At 40.7% G+C, this 16,910-nt stretch overlaps 1 protein-coding gene across 5 annotated transcripts in view; it reads right to left on the bottom strand.

The window, feature by feature from the left end:
* Positions 1–16,910, bottom strand: part of LOC119134386 (collagen alpha-1(XIX) chain-like) — a 76,620-nt gene that overhangs the window by 32,657 nt on the left and 27,053 nt on the right. For all 5 annotated transcript variants that reach the window (XM_037271034.1, XM_037271033.1, XM_037271032.1 and 2 more), the window contains 3 exons: positions 6,961–7,005; positions 942–995; positions 823–867 (listed from right to left, as the gene is read on the bottom strand). In XM_037271034.1, the coding sequence (XP_037126929.1) occupies positions 823–867; positions 942–995; positions 6,961–7,005 (144 nt within the window). The remainder of the gene's footprint in view (positions 1–822; positions 868–941; positions 996–6,960; positions 7,006–16,910) is intronic.

Genomic DNA, 16,910 nt, shown 5'->3' on the forward strand with positions numbered 1-16,910 from the left:
CACAAAAACATTCATCATTGGTCTTCATGTCATGCACATAGCAGTCCCCATAGTTATTGTGGCATCCTTAAAGCGCATACAACCTTTTGTAATGGTCGTGTTGGGAGCCCTAACTGTGATGCATTGCTGTTGGGAGCCTGCTTTCTCCCATTCATCATTTATAAGCTATTACTTTCATGCTCTCACAACACAGCAACAATCTATCTATCTATATCTACTATGGACATCATATAAATAACTCAAAAGCGCACAGAGAACTCATTCACAGCCAAGCGACCACAATCTTCTGAATTTGAAAGTGTTAAGACAGCAAAGCTGGGGAGGCTTTTAAAGCACATTTGGATTGTGATCAAATGCAAATGCGGAGAGGAAGCCAATTTTTTGAAGAACGATGAAAGCCAGGGTACATAAAGACTAATGGGACATCCCAGAGGAAAGAAACACCAAAAGAAAAAAACAGACTGTATTTCATTCTTGTGTTATTATTGAAACACTTTTACTTTCCTTCAAGGCAACAGTCTCCTTCGAAAGTTGTCATACTTGACCACTAAGGACTTACTTTTGTTCTAATGCAGCATTATTCTTAAATGCCACCTATAAATAAAAATGTACAAGTTGCCTGCTGCTAGCTTTTGTTGCATTGCGTCGTCCTGCTGAGACGGGGAAAAAAAATGCGACAGAGCTGCCAATTCATTAGTTGTTGATGACTGACATTCAGATATCCTTGTAGTCCAAACATAATAACTCACACGTTCGCAGGCACAGTGACAGCAGACACAAACAGAGAGGAGTGTCATGTATTGCCACTTGACATTGACTCACTTTCTGTCCTTTCATCCCTTCGTCGCCCTGGGAACCTGGCTGACCCTGTGGGAGGAGGTGTTGGTAAATGACTCAGTAGCAAGGCAGCATTTAAAGTGTCGCTGCAGGGAAATACCTACAGGGTCTCCTTTTGCCCCCTTTTCCTCCGAGATACCAGGCCCACCCTTCTCCCCCTGCATGTGGATAGAACAGAACATTGAGTTACAAGCTTGAGGGGATGCACAAAGAAACAAAAACAAAAAATAGAAAATACCAGGCGATGTGAAAAACTAAAACTCCGAAAAATGAAATTGTCTGAATCCAAATGTGGTACATTATAATTATCTTTAAATAATGAAACTGCGAGAAAACATCAGCCCCTGTTGCATTGCAGCACCTTTTCCATGTTCCATTCCACTCTCTTCCAATAGATGGCACTTCATGATTGCATGTGAGCCGTCCTTGGTGCATTTTAATAGGATTTCTTTCACTGTCACTTATGTGAGGAAAATGTCAAAGTAAACAGCAAGTGTACTTTCACATTGGCCATGACGTACAGGGAATGTTAAGTAAGATACATCTGTGATAGAAATCTAAGCAAGGAAAACTTTTTGGTCTCTTGGGGAGTGGTGAGAACTCTCATCTTATTTTTATATATTTTACACAACTTTTGACCTCATATTTTATGAGCTTGCAAACAACCTTGAATCAGAGAGATTCATCATCAACTAAGCCACCACCACCGACACCATGCTGGGTATTGTGTAACAATGCCAAGAAACGGTTTGGATCCTAAAAAGTCCTGAAAACGAAAATACAAAAACGTCTGCTGAAGGTTATGAACTCATAATGCAACATTTCTAAATTGCGTAGCTGTACCTGGACAATCTTCACCTGAAAATTACGCTTCAGACCTCCCCAAATTACTCTGACAACAGCCGCCGCGATAGTATACCTTTAATGAGCTTTGCCTCTGTTTCCTCAGTTTTTATTAAATCACCAGACTGTTCCTGTATATGAACAGATGGATTGTCATATTATAATTTTAGGCACTGCGTGAAAACTGGACTAATTGAATTTGGTGAAGCTTTATTAACCATATGTGCCGCCTTTTTTTTTTTTGCCCAATCACGATGTCAATCCATTTCAAGAATTAAAGCCTCCTGTAAAGGTAAGTGTTGATGAGAGAAGTCCAACTAAAAAAGTTCAGGTGCTTAAAAATATGAAAAAAATCGGGGTAGCAGCGGTTTTGTATTTAGAAGTTCAGCTGGTTTGATTAATTCTTTTTTGGAAATGCAATTTATCAAGAAATTCCATGCATAAATCAAATGTATGTGCATCTTATATAACAGAATCAATAACAAAAAGGGAGGGGGCGGCTGTACGAAAAACAAGCAGCGGTCAGAATACAGAGACAGGCGTAATGTGGACAAGTTTCCAGTGGTGGACACAGTAGGGACAGCAATTTAAATGCAATGTTATGCAAGATGGGTACATATATCCAATTTGTAAGCATTGGAGGTAAGTTGAAATGAATAAAATATGGCTTTTATGCAGTTGCTGGCTTCCCTTAGATTATGGGCACAATAGATTTCTGCAACACAGTAATACATCTGTTTGGCTCTTGCATTAACATTTCCAATTCCATCACTTTGTACTCTCCCAAATGTTCCATGATGTAAACCATCAAAGCTCACGATCCTCTTTTAAATATATACATCAATCCTCCCTCATTGTTTTTACACCTGTTACCAACAGCGCTTAATTTGTTTGTGAGTAAAATCTGTCTTTTTAGATGGCATTCTGGATTTTTTTTTAAGGCCCTCAGTTGGTGCGCACAAAAATATTTAGGACTGAAATGTCATGCATGCCAAAATGGTTCCCACATTTTTTAGTGCGGCCAATTACAATATTCTTCCCATATTGACTTTTCCACAGATTCACAAGCATGTAGTGAGAAGGATAGGCAGAGTTTGGAAAATGGATTTCAAAGTCTTCAACTGTGAGAGCATTTACACGATTATCGTATGACTGGTTGGGAGTGGATAATTCACATTGTTCCCCGTACACTACAAAAGAAGTGAGGCCTGAGACTTGAAATTGGGCCCCAATTCAAAAGAGACTCACTGACTCAAACTTTGAGTCTGAAAACTCAATTTGCCCATCCCCAGTGCATATCCAACTGTGAAGGAGAATTATTAAAACCAATCTCCCCCATTGAATTTAACCAGCTCATTGATTGTTTAAAAAGAAGTATTACCCATCTGTCCGGATGCCCACACAGGCCTCCATTTAATTGACTTTTAGATCAATTTTCTTCAGGCAATTATCAATGATTTTAAAGTGCCCATGTTCAGCACTCTGTTTGTAACTGTATATATTATAAATATATGTATATATTCTTTTGCCTAAGCCTTGGATGTTGACATAATACCTGAAATCCCATTCAAAATGTTTTTACAGTCAGGGTATGGTCTCCAATAATAGATCCCATGGGGACAATTACAGAACTCCAAGGCACTGTAATAGTTTGGACAATTTGAAAGGTCAAAAAAATTACAAGTGTGTTCCCAAAATGTAAAAGTCAAGTGTACCCTTGTGGTTACAAGCAATGCCCAACTAGTCACACAGTATTCATACAGTAAGTGACCCCAATTTTTCCCACCAAATTGCCATCAATGTTAATGAAGACGAAAACAATTAGTTCTCCTTTAAAACTATTACATTTGAGAAAGGTTTGATTTCTATTAAACGCTGATTCATGAGCATGTTCTGTTTCGACAAATCAGTCGCGAACCAATTTGGAGTGAGCGCAACTCTCTCTTTCCGACTTTCAAGCTGTAGAGTGGAATAACCCAAGCTCTTAATTGATAATTAAGTTTTCTCTGTCCTTCAGTGTCTGATTACTTATCTTGGTGTCGAGATATATGGCATTTCCTTTCATTTTTTGGGAGTTTTGGTTGACACAGGTACTTTTCTTGCTTGGTGTTCTGTGCTGCAACATAGTAGACAGATACTAAAGCCATTATTTAGTTTTACAAATTATTTAATATAGCCAACTGTCAATTTCTGGTAGCATTCCAGTGCTACCAGCACATCGCTAGCTTGGTATACCGCCATTGTTACATTGCGAATTTTTGCTGTTGCTCAGCAACACTCTTACTTATTTTAACCCTCGTGAGGATAAGCAGTTTGCAACATGAATGAATGGATATTTTTTAAATTGACTAGTTTAGCATGTAAAGTAAAAAAAATAAACTGATTAGTATAGTTTTGTAGAAATCATCTCTCAAATATTGATGCAACTGTTCCTGCAGAGCTACATGAGCATGCAAGCAGAAATTTTAGATGCATGGTGGCAACAGATAATAAAAAGACAACCCCCCCCCATTTAATGTGTAAAGTAAATAAAATGTTTATATGGATGAAAGGCAGAAAAATGTGAGCTTTTACTTTCAGTGGAAAAGTCGATATTGTGATTTTTTTCCCAGTATGCAGTGGTTCCAAAGTTCTGAACATAAAACTTCAAATAACTATATAGTACACCTTCAGCCGTGCCCTGTCATTTTAGGCAGATTAAGTGTGTTCTCATGCAGACAACTTCCTTGTCAAGGTCGGCCAGCTGACACTCCCCCTTCCTCTTGGCAAAGAGTGCAGGAAACGACTCAGAGATCCCTGTACACGGCACGTCAATACGAGAAATCAACAGTGCAGTCAAGAGGTTTGCCTCCTAATTTTCACTCTTGGCTAAATCACAAGTTGGCCGCTGGAGGTGTTGAGCAGGTGGGGGTGTGCTGGCTAAGCAGGCAATAGGGGTAGCAACTGTGCCAGTGGGAGGCCTTGTGAGATCCATGTCTAGGGATGTTTTACACCGCACACTGCACGTTAGTATGTGCCTCCTGTGAGGTACAGCACCTCTGGGCCTCATGAAAATGATTGTGGGGCCTTTTTGAAAAGGTACTGTACGTAATGACCATCCGTCTGTTTGGTGAGTCACTGTGGGAGGTCTACAGTGGGATGTACTATGTACAGATAGCCTATAACTAACGTAAAGATGACATTTTTGAAGAGAGGGCTGCATATCACTATGAATACAAACAAGTCAAGGTCAACCCATCTATCTATCTATCTATCTATCTATCTATCTATCTATCTATCTATCTATCTATCTATCTATCTATCTATCTATCTATCTATCTATCTATCTATCTATCTATCTATCTATCTATCTATCTATCTATCTATCTATCATTAGGTGCTTGAGTTATCTAAGGCCAACATTTTAATTGCTCGCAACACGTCTGTCAGCTGCAGACGACTGACTGCAATTTTTATCTGAGGTTTTAATGTTAAGAGATTATGATGGAATGCAGTTTTCTGGGTCTCTACTAGATTTACACTCCATGGTCCAAGTGACAACTCAAATAATGTAGTGCACATAAAAAGGCAGCCGCTGTAAATCAAACAAGGACAAATGCATAGATGGTTTAAATATAGATCCCTGGAGGTCCACAGTCCATTAAATAAAGTAAATAAAATTACTCCACAACCATTGGAGTAATGATGAGGTTAACTTAATTTCCATTCATGCGTAGAAACGCCAGTCCAGGCCAATTGAATGGTCGACATGCCTAATATTTGTATTGTTTATTTATTTTCTTACTGTGATGTATGAGCACATGTGGATTGTTTTAGGTATACAGTCAATGTACGCACAGGAGTAGGGTAGATGTCACTTAAAAATGTATTCACAGACAGTCTAAAAATTGGACATATATATATAGGCACTTCATCAAAGTACTCGATAGATCTGCAATATAAAAGCAGCCTCACTTTTGCAATGAAACACACAGCAGTCTATGAATCATCCTTGCGTCTTTATTTATTGTGCCGTGTTTACCGACGCCCCTGTCATGGTGTGATCCTCCCATGACATTGAAAAGTACCTGTTCCCCCTCTCAGTTGCCAGCGCTCTCCTGCTGCCAAAGGACGAGAGCGAGAGACGGCCTGTTATCTGTTTTGAATGGATAGTTTTGGCCCTGAGATCCAACTTTGGAAAACAGCTGAGTCATAAATGTCAGTACCATGGGAAGGAGACAAAGACGGCACATGCTACGAGTATCGTCAACTTGCCATTTAGAAATGTCAGACCGTCTCCAGCCTTGTCTTTCTTTTCTCTTTCGACTTTGCGTCCTACAACTTTATGAGTTATTAAGGAGGCAAGTTTTACTATGAGTCATGTGGGAGACATTTAACAGCGAGTGGCTCAATTATACAAAAGATAATTGAAGCTAGAGAGCATAACAGTGATCGAAGCAGAACGGGATCTCTCTGGATTCTGGTACTCAATAAAGTCGGAAAACCTTTGATCCAGATCAGGAGTGCAATCAGGGCAATAGTGTGTGAAAATAATTGGACACCCGAAGCAGCAGAGCAATATGGCACTCCTGTTTGTCCTGACATCAGAGCAGTTAAGAGTCTGACAAGCAGTCTCCTTTTAACGCATCATATATTTGTGGCCGCAAGTGTGTGTGTATGCGTGTGTGCGTCTGTGTGTGACTACACAGACACACGAAAGCTTGAATTGGTTTGGATTGCTCAGGAAAAGATGATAACACAAAAAAGCTCTGGGGCATATAGTCACTTTTTAGTCTTTTTGTTAATTCAGACTTTCTCAAGGGCTTTATTTGCCTCTTTTGTAGCCTTGATTTGAAATATTTGTTATCGCAAAAATATTACAAATCATTGATTACTTGGTTCTCAGTAGTCTGTAAAACCCTACACACTACGTTCATGTAGCTATTCACATAATATATGCATGAAAACTCAATGTGCAATTAACCAGTAATTGAATAGGAAACAAAAATGTAAACAAATGTTGTGGATGCTCCACATTTGTCTGCTATGCTTTTTTGATGGGGCATGGGAATTCTCAAACCAAAGTTGAATTAAATTAGGCTCTTAATGGGCTCAAAATCAGAAGCTGTTTGTGATTGGGTTTAATCTGCAATTGCCTCACATATGCATTTCAATACATTATACATGAGTACAACAGCAATGTGTAGATTTGGAGGTCATGTTTTAAATAAAGAAATAAACTTGACATGTTATCAATTGGATTTTTGTACGTAGTTGCGTATGTTACTGAGTATCACTCACAGGCTTTCCTTCAGGTCCAGGCATCCCAGTCTTTCCTCTACGCCCCTAAGGAAGACAAATAAAGGAGATTGAGATGAGAGCGGGAATATGTTACAACAGGTGTTATACTCTGTACACACGCTGCCAGCAAATAAGGCTTGACAGCAGCTCCTGTCGCACTTTCTAATTTGCTTTTAATTAACAACAAGAAAACAGCTTAATTGCTGCACCCCGTGTGGCCTGCAAGTCTTTGTTCCCTCCTCTGGTTCACTGTCTCCTCTTCCAGCTGTGCGAGTCCCTCGTGCATCAATCAAAGCAGAGAGCATATACAGCAGCGAGCCGGCCAAGCCGCAGAGCTTGGCGGTATTGACGAGCAAGGTCAGCGAGAAGTGATCGTTTTACAAAAGGCCTTGAGTCCTTGAAAGTGTATAGGACTTCAAACACTAACATCTTAATGAGGTGTATTGCTTTCTGAAGCAAACTAAAGTTAATATGATTTATAAAATGCGTGCAAGGGATCAGTGAAACTTTGTGATAAATATCTCAACTGGTGGAGCATCATCGGCCATGCGAGACTTGTCGTTATCTAATAGTAGAGTACCCCCCCCCCCCCCCCCCCCATCCCCGGGTGGGCGCAGCACGTGTGATCTGAGAGAACATGCATTTTTTTGCCGCACTAGGATAAAGTGCAATTGCAAATCCACTACAATAAATTCCAGTGGCACTCTCATTGTCAGAGTGGGCTTAGGTCTAAATTAGGGATATGCAATTTATATGCTGGAGGGGCTCGCAATTTTTTATCACTGCTCCTGCAGGGCTACATATGACCACATACTTTGCAATCAGGTGTATGAAAAAAACATTGTTCAATTCACATTTCTTCAAGAACATATTTTGATGCATGCATAACAGAATGACAATCACAATCAAACAATAAAGCACTTGAGGCAACAAGATAGACACATACTGGAATATTGTTGCAGTGCAAAAGGCTATGTTGCAACAATTACCATTCAAGAGTGCCACAAAACTGCTGAACAAGAAACGAACACCAAGTGCAAGAAATCAATTCGCAAGTGTTTTTTTTTTTTTTTTAACAAAATGAACTCACTCAAAAATTCAATATCATTGAGGTTCTGTGCTTGTACTGCATATCGTTCCAAATCTGAGAAAAATAAAAGCTAGATGCCTACTCATATTGTAATAAAGAGCTCAGTAAAAGTGAAACCAAAACATGTCTGAAATCTAGTGGCGATTGGTAATATCACATATTACAACTATAGTTGCAAAAATCTAGTGGCGATTCATATATCATAACTTACAACTATAGTTGCAAAAATCATATTTGCAAAAATGGGGAGTCACTGGTCTTATTTGTTAAGTTCAATCAATTCCAAATATTATAATATTCAAAATATTCATATATGTCTATGGCTGGAATGAAGCCAACACGGTTCACAAGAATCACAATGCAACAGATTCCACCAACACTCAACGTATGCTGACTTTGAATAATTGATTTTGATGCGTCTGCATAACAGCAACAGCGTGACAGCAACAGCGACAAAAGACCAGAATTCAACAAGCTCTGTCGGTTGTACTGTTTAATCATCTGTCTATTTTTTTCGTGCATTTTAAAGATGACTTGGACATCTAAAGAAAATAAGCAAAGGTTCAGCACAGTCAGTTTCAATCTTAATCATTAAGGTGCCGATACATCTTTTGATGAACTTTTACAAGGATGAGGGTGAATAGAAATGAGACATTAGAATATTTTCCTTGGTAGCAATGGCGAGCGCTACCTTTCAATGTGTTATGATAAGCACTAAGACGGGAAGTATGTGTATTATTATTATTATTATTAGAAATGTACCATATAAGCAATTCAGACAGCATTTTATAAAGATTTTTTCCAACCCACTGTACATGAATATATGTAAAAACTAAATACATAAATGCTCCCTGTGACCGTTCTGACCTCCATCATAACCCTTTCTACCGACAACATCGTAACAAATGCCGATTACAGAGATAAGTAATTTAGCAAATGAATATTTCATGTTATTATTCTAAGCAAGGCATAAATTATTCAACCGTTGGAATCTTTTCTACACATTTGCCCTAACATTGCTTTCAACTGCTAAGTGCATACTGACCGTGTGCTTTGCATATTCTAATTAAGATAAATAGTGGTAGTCCAGTCACAGTGCTCAACAAATAAACTCAAAGCTAATAATGGGTTTCGGTGGGGGGGTGATTTGCATTTAAATAAACATTAGCCTGAAGCTAACATTCAGTTTTTAAATGGTTCATAGGGTCATTATTTCACATTTGATAAAAATATTCCAGATCAGATTTTAAACTTTTTTTTGGCTTAATCCTCAATAAGACAAATACTTAGATGGAAAGTCATAACACAAAAAAGAAAAAAAAAGTACTCACCAAAGCAGTAATCACTTGCACTGAAACTTTTTGTGATCCGTCATTTCATGTCACTTTGTCTCTTAGAATGTGGGATTTTCTTTTGTGTAATTATAGCTCCAACTGTCTGTCATCTTTCAGTTGTTGTCAGTTCTGTGTTGTTGCCAGGTCTGCTACATTTATGTGTCTTTTTTAATCATAGGCCCCCAGTTTTCATTTGTCCGGAGTGAATTTCATCAACTTGTTTTGTTCTTAAATTTCAATCTCTTAGTCTACATCGTAATTAAAAGATATAGAAAGTATTAGATATCTAAAAAGAAATCCATCTATGAGCACAGGTCTGATCTTTTTCTGTGTAAGTGTAAATGCTCAAGTGCATATTTGTGTCAGAGGTGAAAAACAGTCCAAAGCTGTCTCCAGGCATCAGGAATAAGCACCACACTAGAAGAGGATATTCTAGCTGCAGAAAATAAAAGAATGTGGGATAACATGAAAAAAAGATGAGAGAAAAAAAAATTGCTTCATGTAGAAGAATCTTTGCAGTTCTAAGGGCATTGTTGAATGACAAAAGCTTTGCATTCCATCGACGTAACGCTCGCCGATGTTTGCATAAATGTTTGAATAATATGTCAACATGACAGTAATTGTAATTTACATGCCTCAACAAAGTGAGCCAACTTGGTGTGAATCATCCCTCCCAGCAAAGTAAACTTTAATTTACTGCATAACCACCTCAGTACCCACCCTGTGTGTATCCCATCTCTCTCTCTCTCTCTCTCTCTCCCTCTCTCCCTCTCTCCCTCTCTCCCTCTCTCCCTCTCTCCCTCTCCCTCTCCCTCTCCCTCTCCCTCTCCCTCTCTCTCTCTCTCTCTCTCTCTCTCTCTCTCTCTCTCTCTCTCTCTCTCTCCCTCTCCCTCTCTCTCTCTCTCTCTCTCTCTCTCTCTCTCTCTCTCTCTCTCTCTCTCTCTCTCTCTCTCTCTCTCTCTCTCCCTCTCTCTCTCCCCCTCTCTCTCCCTCTCTCTCTCCCTCTCTCTCTCCCCCTCTCTCTCTCTTGCCATCTCTCCATTTCCTGTTGCCTCACAAGCCATTTCTTGCACACCCAACTTCCACTGCCTGTTAGATCACCGTGGCAATCTCTGTTGCTATGCAACGCTCAGTGTCCTCTAAATTTGAAAACATCCTCGTGCGTGATTATTATTTGAGCGCCACAGTGTGAAGCCCTCCTTCAGGTCATAGCAGAAGATTAGAATGAGGGAGGAAAAGGGAGAATGAAGGGTTGAGAAAGAAAAGGACAAAGACGACAGGATTGCGGAGGAGTGGAATTGAGGAAAGATCATGGAAAGCTTCATGACTAAATTACAGATGCACAGGTATTGCTCAGATCCTCTCTAAAAATCAGCAAACCATAAAAAGTAAGATATAATACACTCAAAGTGCCGATTCAACAATATTATTAGTAAAGCTGTATGCAGACACCAACAGCAAAGATGCCTGCTTTAATTTGAAACTTCTGTCTTAATCCACATGAATCCCACCCCTCCTCTGTCTTCAGCTCTGCAGCATCTTGTTAAGCATACAAGAGAAGAGCAAACACGAAGCCCAGTCCTGCAACACATGCCTCAAAAATACAGCAAAGTCAACAACAACAGCAACACTGCCAAGGCACTCCTTTCGGATGATTCCATAATACTTATCCCAAATGTCAACATATTCTGTGAGACTTTTCATGTCTGATTGATCATGCTTTCCAGAATCACCTCTATGGTGTAAAATGAAGATAGCAGAATGTGTTTTTTGGCAATAACGCAAATCTAGCGTGAAAATAAGAGGTAATACACCCGGCGAATGCCCCTGTCGAGCGGGGTCACGAGATAAGGAGTTTTGAAATGAGCTCAACAGGATCCAGCTCAAGCCGGACGCACTTACTCTCGCACGGTACAGATATCACTTATGCTGTGTTGTCATATGACAAGGTCATTCACTATCTCCAATTATTGTAGTAGGTTATCTTTTTAATGGCATTCATTTATTGGCAGCCGTACACAAAAACACAAGGCTGATTTGTTTTTTTATTTAATAGTCCTCATAGAGGGACGGCGCTGCACAAATCTATTAGGCCGCCTCAAACTGACAGCATTGGTGATTACCAATACGGTAGCTACAATATTTGGGGATAAAGTATCAGGTTCGCTTGCAGAATGAATTTTGGGCTTGTAAAAAGTTCCTTTGACGTCTATCAAAAAGCATCCGTCACAAATTAGACCTAACCCTGTATTTGTCTACCAGATCCTGACCTTTCCACGCAGCCCGGTTGCTAGTCCAAACATCGACCGTCGATGCTCTTGGCAGCAGAAATCTTTGCTTTTCATTTCCTCAACTCGTCTCCTGTGTGACAACCAAGTTTAATGTCCCGGAGGCTAAACTTTCTGACATTAGCGAGGCAAGTTGATTTGCTCCAATGTTATGTAGCTCATAGGAGAGCTGACCTTTTCTTGACTGAAAGACTCATATGACACTCACACTCTTTCTGCCTGAGCAGAGAGCACGTCTGCCTCCGGGGACGTGTACTCAGGCCACCTGAGCTTTTGTCTTAACGCTGCACAGGAGTTCACTGGAAATTTGCTGCAGCTGTATTTGCTTGGTAAACAAACGTGCACAAAACTTGTACTAATATCCTCAAGTTAATTAAAAATTCCCCGCATAAAACATCTTTGGGAGGAACAACTAAGAGTGTGAGTCAACTCAGTTCAACCATGTGACCTCACTTCAGTGATACGCCGAAAACAAACGACTCAGATGGGGTGATGACCTAGTCTAAATTGTCTAGATCTTTAGAAACCATAAAATTCTGTGTTTTTAATTACGGAGAAACATACCCAAGCCTTCTAAAGCACACATTCTAAGAACCGATTACTCTGATAACACATAAAAACAGATTCAGTAAATGCACACGTTTGCAGCTCGACTATCTAGTTTTCCAGCAGTTCTGTGAAATATATAAAACTTACACTTCTTGAAACTGTCATAAAAAGCACAATGCAGAGACCCCAGCTTTACTTCCCCCTCATTATGGCTCCAATTATGGATAGATGGCGCAAATTGCCGACTTTTGACTGCCCATGCTGGATGCCACCTCAGGACACTGCACACACTGAGGAAAGAGCCTGGCCGGGCACTGGAGCTTGCAGAGATCCCTTGCACTTTGTAAAAGCTTCAATAAAATAGGATTTGTTCCAGTTGTTTACTGAGGGTTAAGAGGAGAGGATGGGGCAGGAAGAGAACGGCAAAGCCGACAGCTGCCTGGCAGGGGCTCAAATGCAGCTTAGCATTTTACCATTCTGACTGGCACACAATTCTCCCCTTTAACTCCCAGCCATCTAAATATTCAGGGTGGTATAAAGAGATGGCTGACACTGCAGCCGACGTTAGACAGAGCTCACTTGGCCGAGATTGTGCATATATAGTCTCCTGGCTGAAGCCTTCCATGAAGGCATTTTGCTCGATTCAGTCATGCACCTCTCCCCTCACCACTAGATGGCAAACTAGCTTCACCGCAAAGCCAGTCAGGAAGCCTGAAAGCTCTCTTTTAAAGAGGATGGATGGGCTCGATGCATGAATGTATGATGCATGTTGGGTAACATCGCTAATTAGGCAGTGCGGCAATTAGACTCTGAGTATGTACAGTAAAGGAGATTGGTCAGAGAGCGCTGAAAAAGAATGAGAGGAAATGGGGGGAAATTAGGAGAGCACCAACAATTGATTTTGTGTAGCCTCGCACACAAAAGGGACACAGGTGGGCATATAAAGGAGTAGCTTATCATTGGGCAAAACATTATTGAGCATCTTGAGAAAACTTCACAGCTCTTGCCTCCGCCGCACAGCAGGCAAACAACGAACAGAGCCGAAGGCAAACAGGAAATGCAGACAGTGGATGTGTAGAGGAACAAAGCCAATGCAGTCCCATGGGTGTCTATTTAACAACAGCCACATATTCAGTGATGAGGTTTAAGAGCTCATTGACTTTAACAACTGCTAAGGAGAGGAAAGAGGGGGTGATGATATTACGGGAATTTGCATTTTTATGCGGTGAAGATGATAAATCTACATTAAACCACGGTATCAGATGAATGTCTTTGCAGTGTTTCAATGCAAGCTGTTTCTGGTTGCCTGTTTGCCTTTAGAATCTTCCCAGCCCCTAATGGATGCCGTTATTAGTCTTGGCGAGCAGAAATTTCACAGTCTCATCTGGACTTTTGGCTGCATTATTCATCCAGATTGCTCCCCTTCCTATGTTTACACTGTGCGGGTGTTTCATTAATGCATTCTCCAATAAGTGAAGAGGACAGGCTCAAAGATCTACTTTGAATAAACGCTGTGGTTCATTTTTCCAACCAAATATTTGAAGTCAGAGAAAATGCACTGTGCAAAGATCCATGCGTTGGACTGTAGCGAGTCTTATGCTTCATATCACTCACCGTGCACATAACAGATTACACTGAGGTCCTACATTCCATGTGTATAATATCAGGCCATTGCAAATGTGGCTTCCTAGCATGCCATTACAGTGGACGCAGATGAATGTGTCTAAATTGGTCACGGGCAAGATGAGAGCATGAAGTATGACAACTGGATAGAAAGGCTGTAAGTGTCAACCTCCCATAACCACACCTCTGTGTGTTCTGCAGTGTTCCGGGCTGCATCTTCTTCCCAAACAACCTCAAAACCGCATCCGCCTCCAACCCCACCCCCACCCTCAACCACCCTGCGCTCTTAGCTCTCTGTGCCATCTCTCCGCCTTTTGGCTGAGGCAACAGTCCGCATAAACAGAGCTTACCAAGGGGCATGCATCAATCCGTGCCTCCTGCATGTGAAATGCCCTTTTGAAAGTATTTACATTCTCAGCATTTCCTTGCCTTCACCTTAAAAGTGACCCAAAATGCCACCAGAGCATCTTTGCATAGCTAGACTATTTGACGCCGGAGAAAGATCATTCTGCTGCCATGGTGTGAAGCACGAACCTGGAGGAGTCACAGGGGCCACTGGCCCTCTGCCCGGTGACATATCAGCCAGGTTTAGAACCGAGGTGTTGTTAAACTTAGACAAAGATTATGGAGGAGGAACAATGGACGGAAGACACGTCACTCCCGTTGTCACTCCTCTTAAGTCCTATGTCAGATTTTTTGTGGTAGAATATTGAAGCTGAATAACCAATGAGGAAAAACAAAATCAAGACATGGTGATATAATTGTGAAAAGATAAGTTTATGTTTTTGGCGCTACCGCTGCCCAACAAGAGTTGTTTCTGACATGGTTTTATGAAATTATTAACAATTGAGCAGTTTAATCAAAGTTTTGACCTGTGGAGCACACAAAGTTAACTGCAATAGCTCACCATCTAATTACATCGGTAATGCACTGCAGGACCACATTTAAAATGAAGGCCAAATAATACATCGGCTTCGTTGCAGATGTATGAACAATCATTGTGGCTGCTGGTTTGACTGGAGGCTGGCCTGACCACATTTAATGTTATTGCCACCAATATCAACAAAACTATGCATACATTGAAAAAGGCATCCTCATTAGAATCGGGGGTGTGCAGGAGCAACCCTTTGGGCGAACGATGGTGTACACCCTGCATTGGTCGTCAGACAATTGCAGGGCATAATAAAATATCAATTTCATATGTTTTAGACAAAGTAAATCAGAGTTTCGGGTGGAGTAACACAACAATGAATTCAATGCAAAAAAATATTAAGTCATTGTCGTATCATTGCTGTGTGGTGCCACTCTGTTGTCTGGGATCGTCTCAAGGTCTTGGAATATACAGTATGAATGAGGGCCATGATGCAAAGAACAATAGTTGTCCTAGGCTCATAGGACGTGTTGACCTACATTAGCCTTTTCCGAAAAGCCCTTTCTTCTCACACGTGCGCAAACACACTTCAAAAGGTGGAGAACAATATGCAACCAAAGTGATCCTCTCCATGTCGTGCCCCCTCGCATTCAGGCCTGTAATTAATGGGCCAATTAATGCACGTTTATTCTGGACAACCGCAGATGTAGTCATACTGGGCCTCTCTGGGAACATGGAGGAGTCAGACAGATAAATCAAAACACGATGCATCTGTCCTTGCGAGTGCCAAACGTTTCCCCCGTAACCTTCCTCTTTCCCAACGGCTCAAATGTGAGACTGTTTCATAGCCAATCAGGTCAAACCTTTGTTTCATGCCCCTCTCCCAATGTACTTGACATTGACAAGATTAATTGCCTTGTGCACTGGGCAAATGTGTTACCTCCTTGTGTAATACAAGTGTCAGAAGTGTGACTCTCTGGGTTTCCTCAATATGAAATTCAGGGGGATAAGAATAACCTGTTCCATTTTGTCCAACAGAAGGGTTGACCAAGCCCTGCTCCCCCCCCCCCCCCCCCCACCCTGCTTGTAAACTCTCACAGGGTGTAAATCTTGCCATAAAGTCTCAGCTGTGAGCCCTGCTGACCTGTGATTTTTTCCTCTCTGTGTTACTATGTCATTGAGCTTCAACTGTAACTGCACATGTACTGTGTGTCACACTACAGTATTTAAAATGCAGCAACAAGGGCAAAGACAATTGATATGATCATTGCCTCGGATTAAAACAATTAATAGTTTATCTAGTTATTTTTTAAAGTATCAACTTTATGTTCGCATCTCATTTTTTCCCTAGTCGTTTTTTTTTTAGTTTTTCCTTGCCCTCTTGGGAGCTTAAGATCAGGGGATGCTTTGAGAATAATTGTCAATTTGTTTTGTATACGTGAAGCCCTTTGAGACTGCTTGTGATTTAGGGCTATATAAATAAACTTGGCTTGACTTGCAATATTTTGAATATTTGCCAAAATATTAGCAATGGGTTAAAGTGAAGCTTCAAAGTTGCTACATGAACCAGCTGTAGTATTTTCTTACTTCTCTTGATGGCACTGCTGTTTTAAATAAAGCAGTTTATGAAAAGACGAGTCAGTGTACTTTCAACCCAATGTTGAACAGAGGAACCAAAAATCTGCATCTACTGGTTCATGAAGCAAATATGAAGCTTCATTTTTCCATCACTAAATATACAACACAAAATTATATGCTACTATAACTACCATAATTCCCATCTGCCTCATTTTTCAATGTGAATCAAGCACTGAATTGTATAAGGAGAGATGTAATCAGATGACCTCGATGGGAACCTTACAACAAAGTTTTGGAAGTATGACAATGAGGTGAACATGAACTAGCACAGCTGCATTAAAATACGTGATATAATTTACTGCCTTGCCCAAATCAGCCACAGCCTCCCATGGAGAGCGTCTGGCAGGAAGGTTGATGTTCTCACCAGGGACTCATTACCTAATAATCTGGCCCCGCAGGTGTTCTCGTAGAGGTCAACAATCTGTGAGAGTCGGAGCTCAACGTCTGTCTCGAGCAAGCCACCGTCATGGGCTCCATTTCCCTCAGCTCAAACTACAACTCTTCCACCAGATAAAATGTATGACCAGAGATGTTCTAATACAGCGGTTTAATATAAT

This window comes from Syngnathus acus, chromosome 15 (assembly GCF_901709675.1).
Source record: "Syngnathus acus chromosome 15, fSynAcu1.2, whole genome shotgun sequence".
Lineage (NCBI taxonomy): Eukaryota > Metazoa > Chordata > Actinopteri > Syngnathiformes > Syngnathidae > Syngnathus > Syngnathus acus.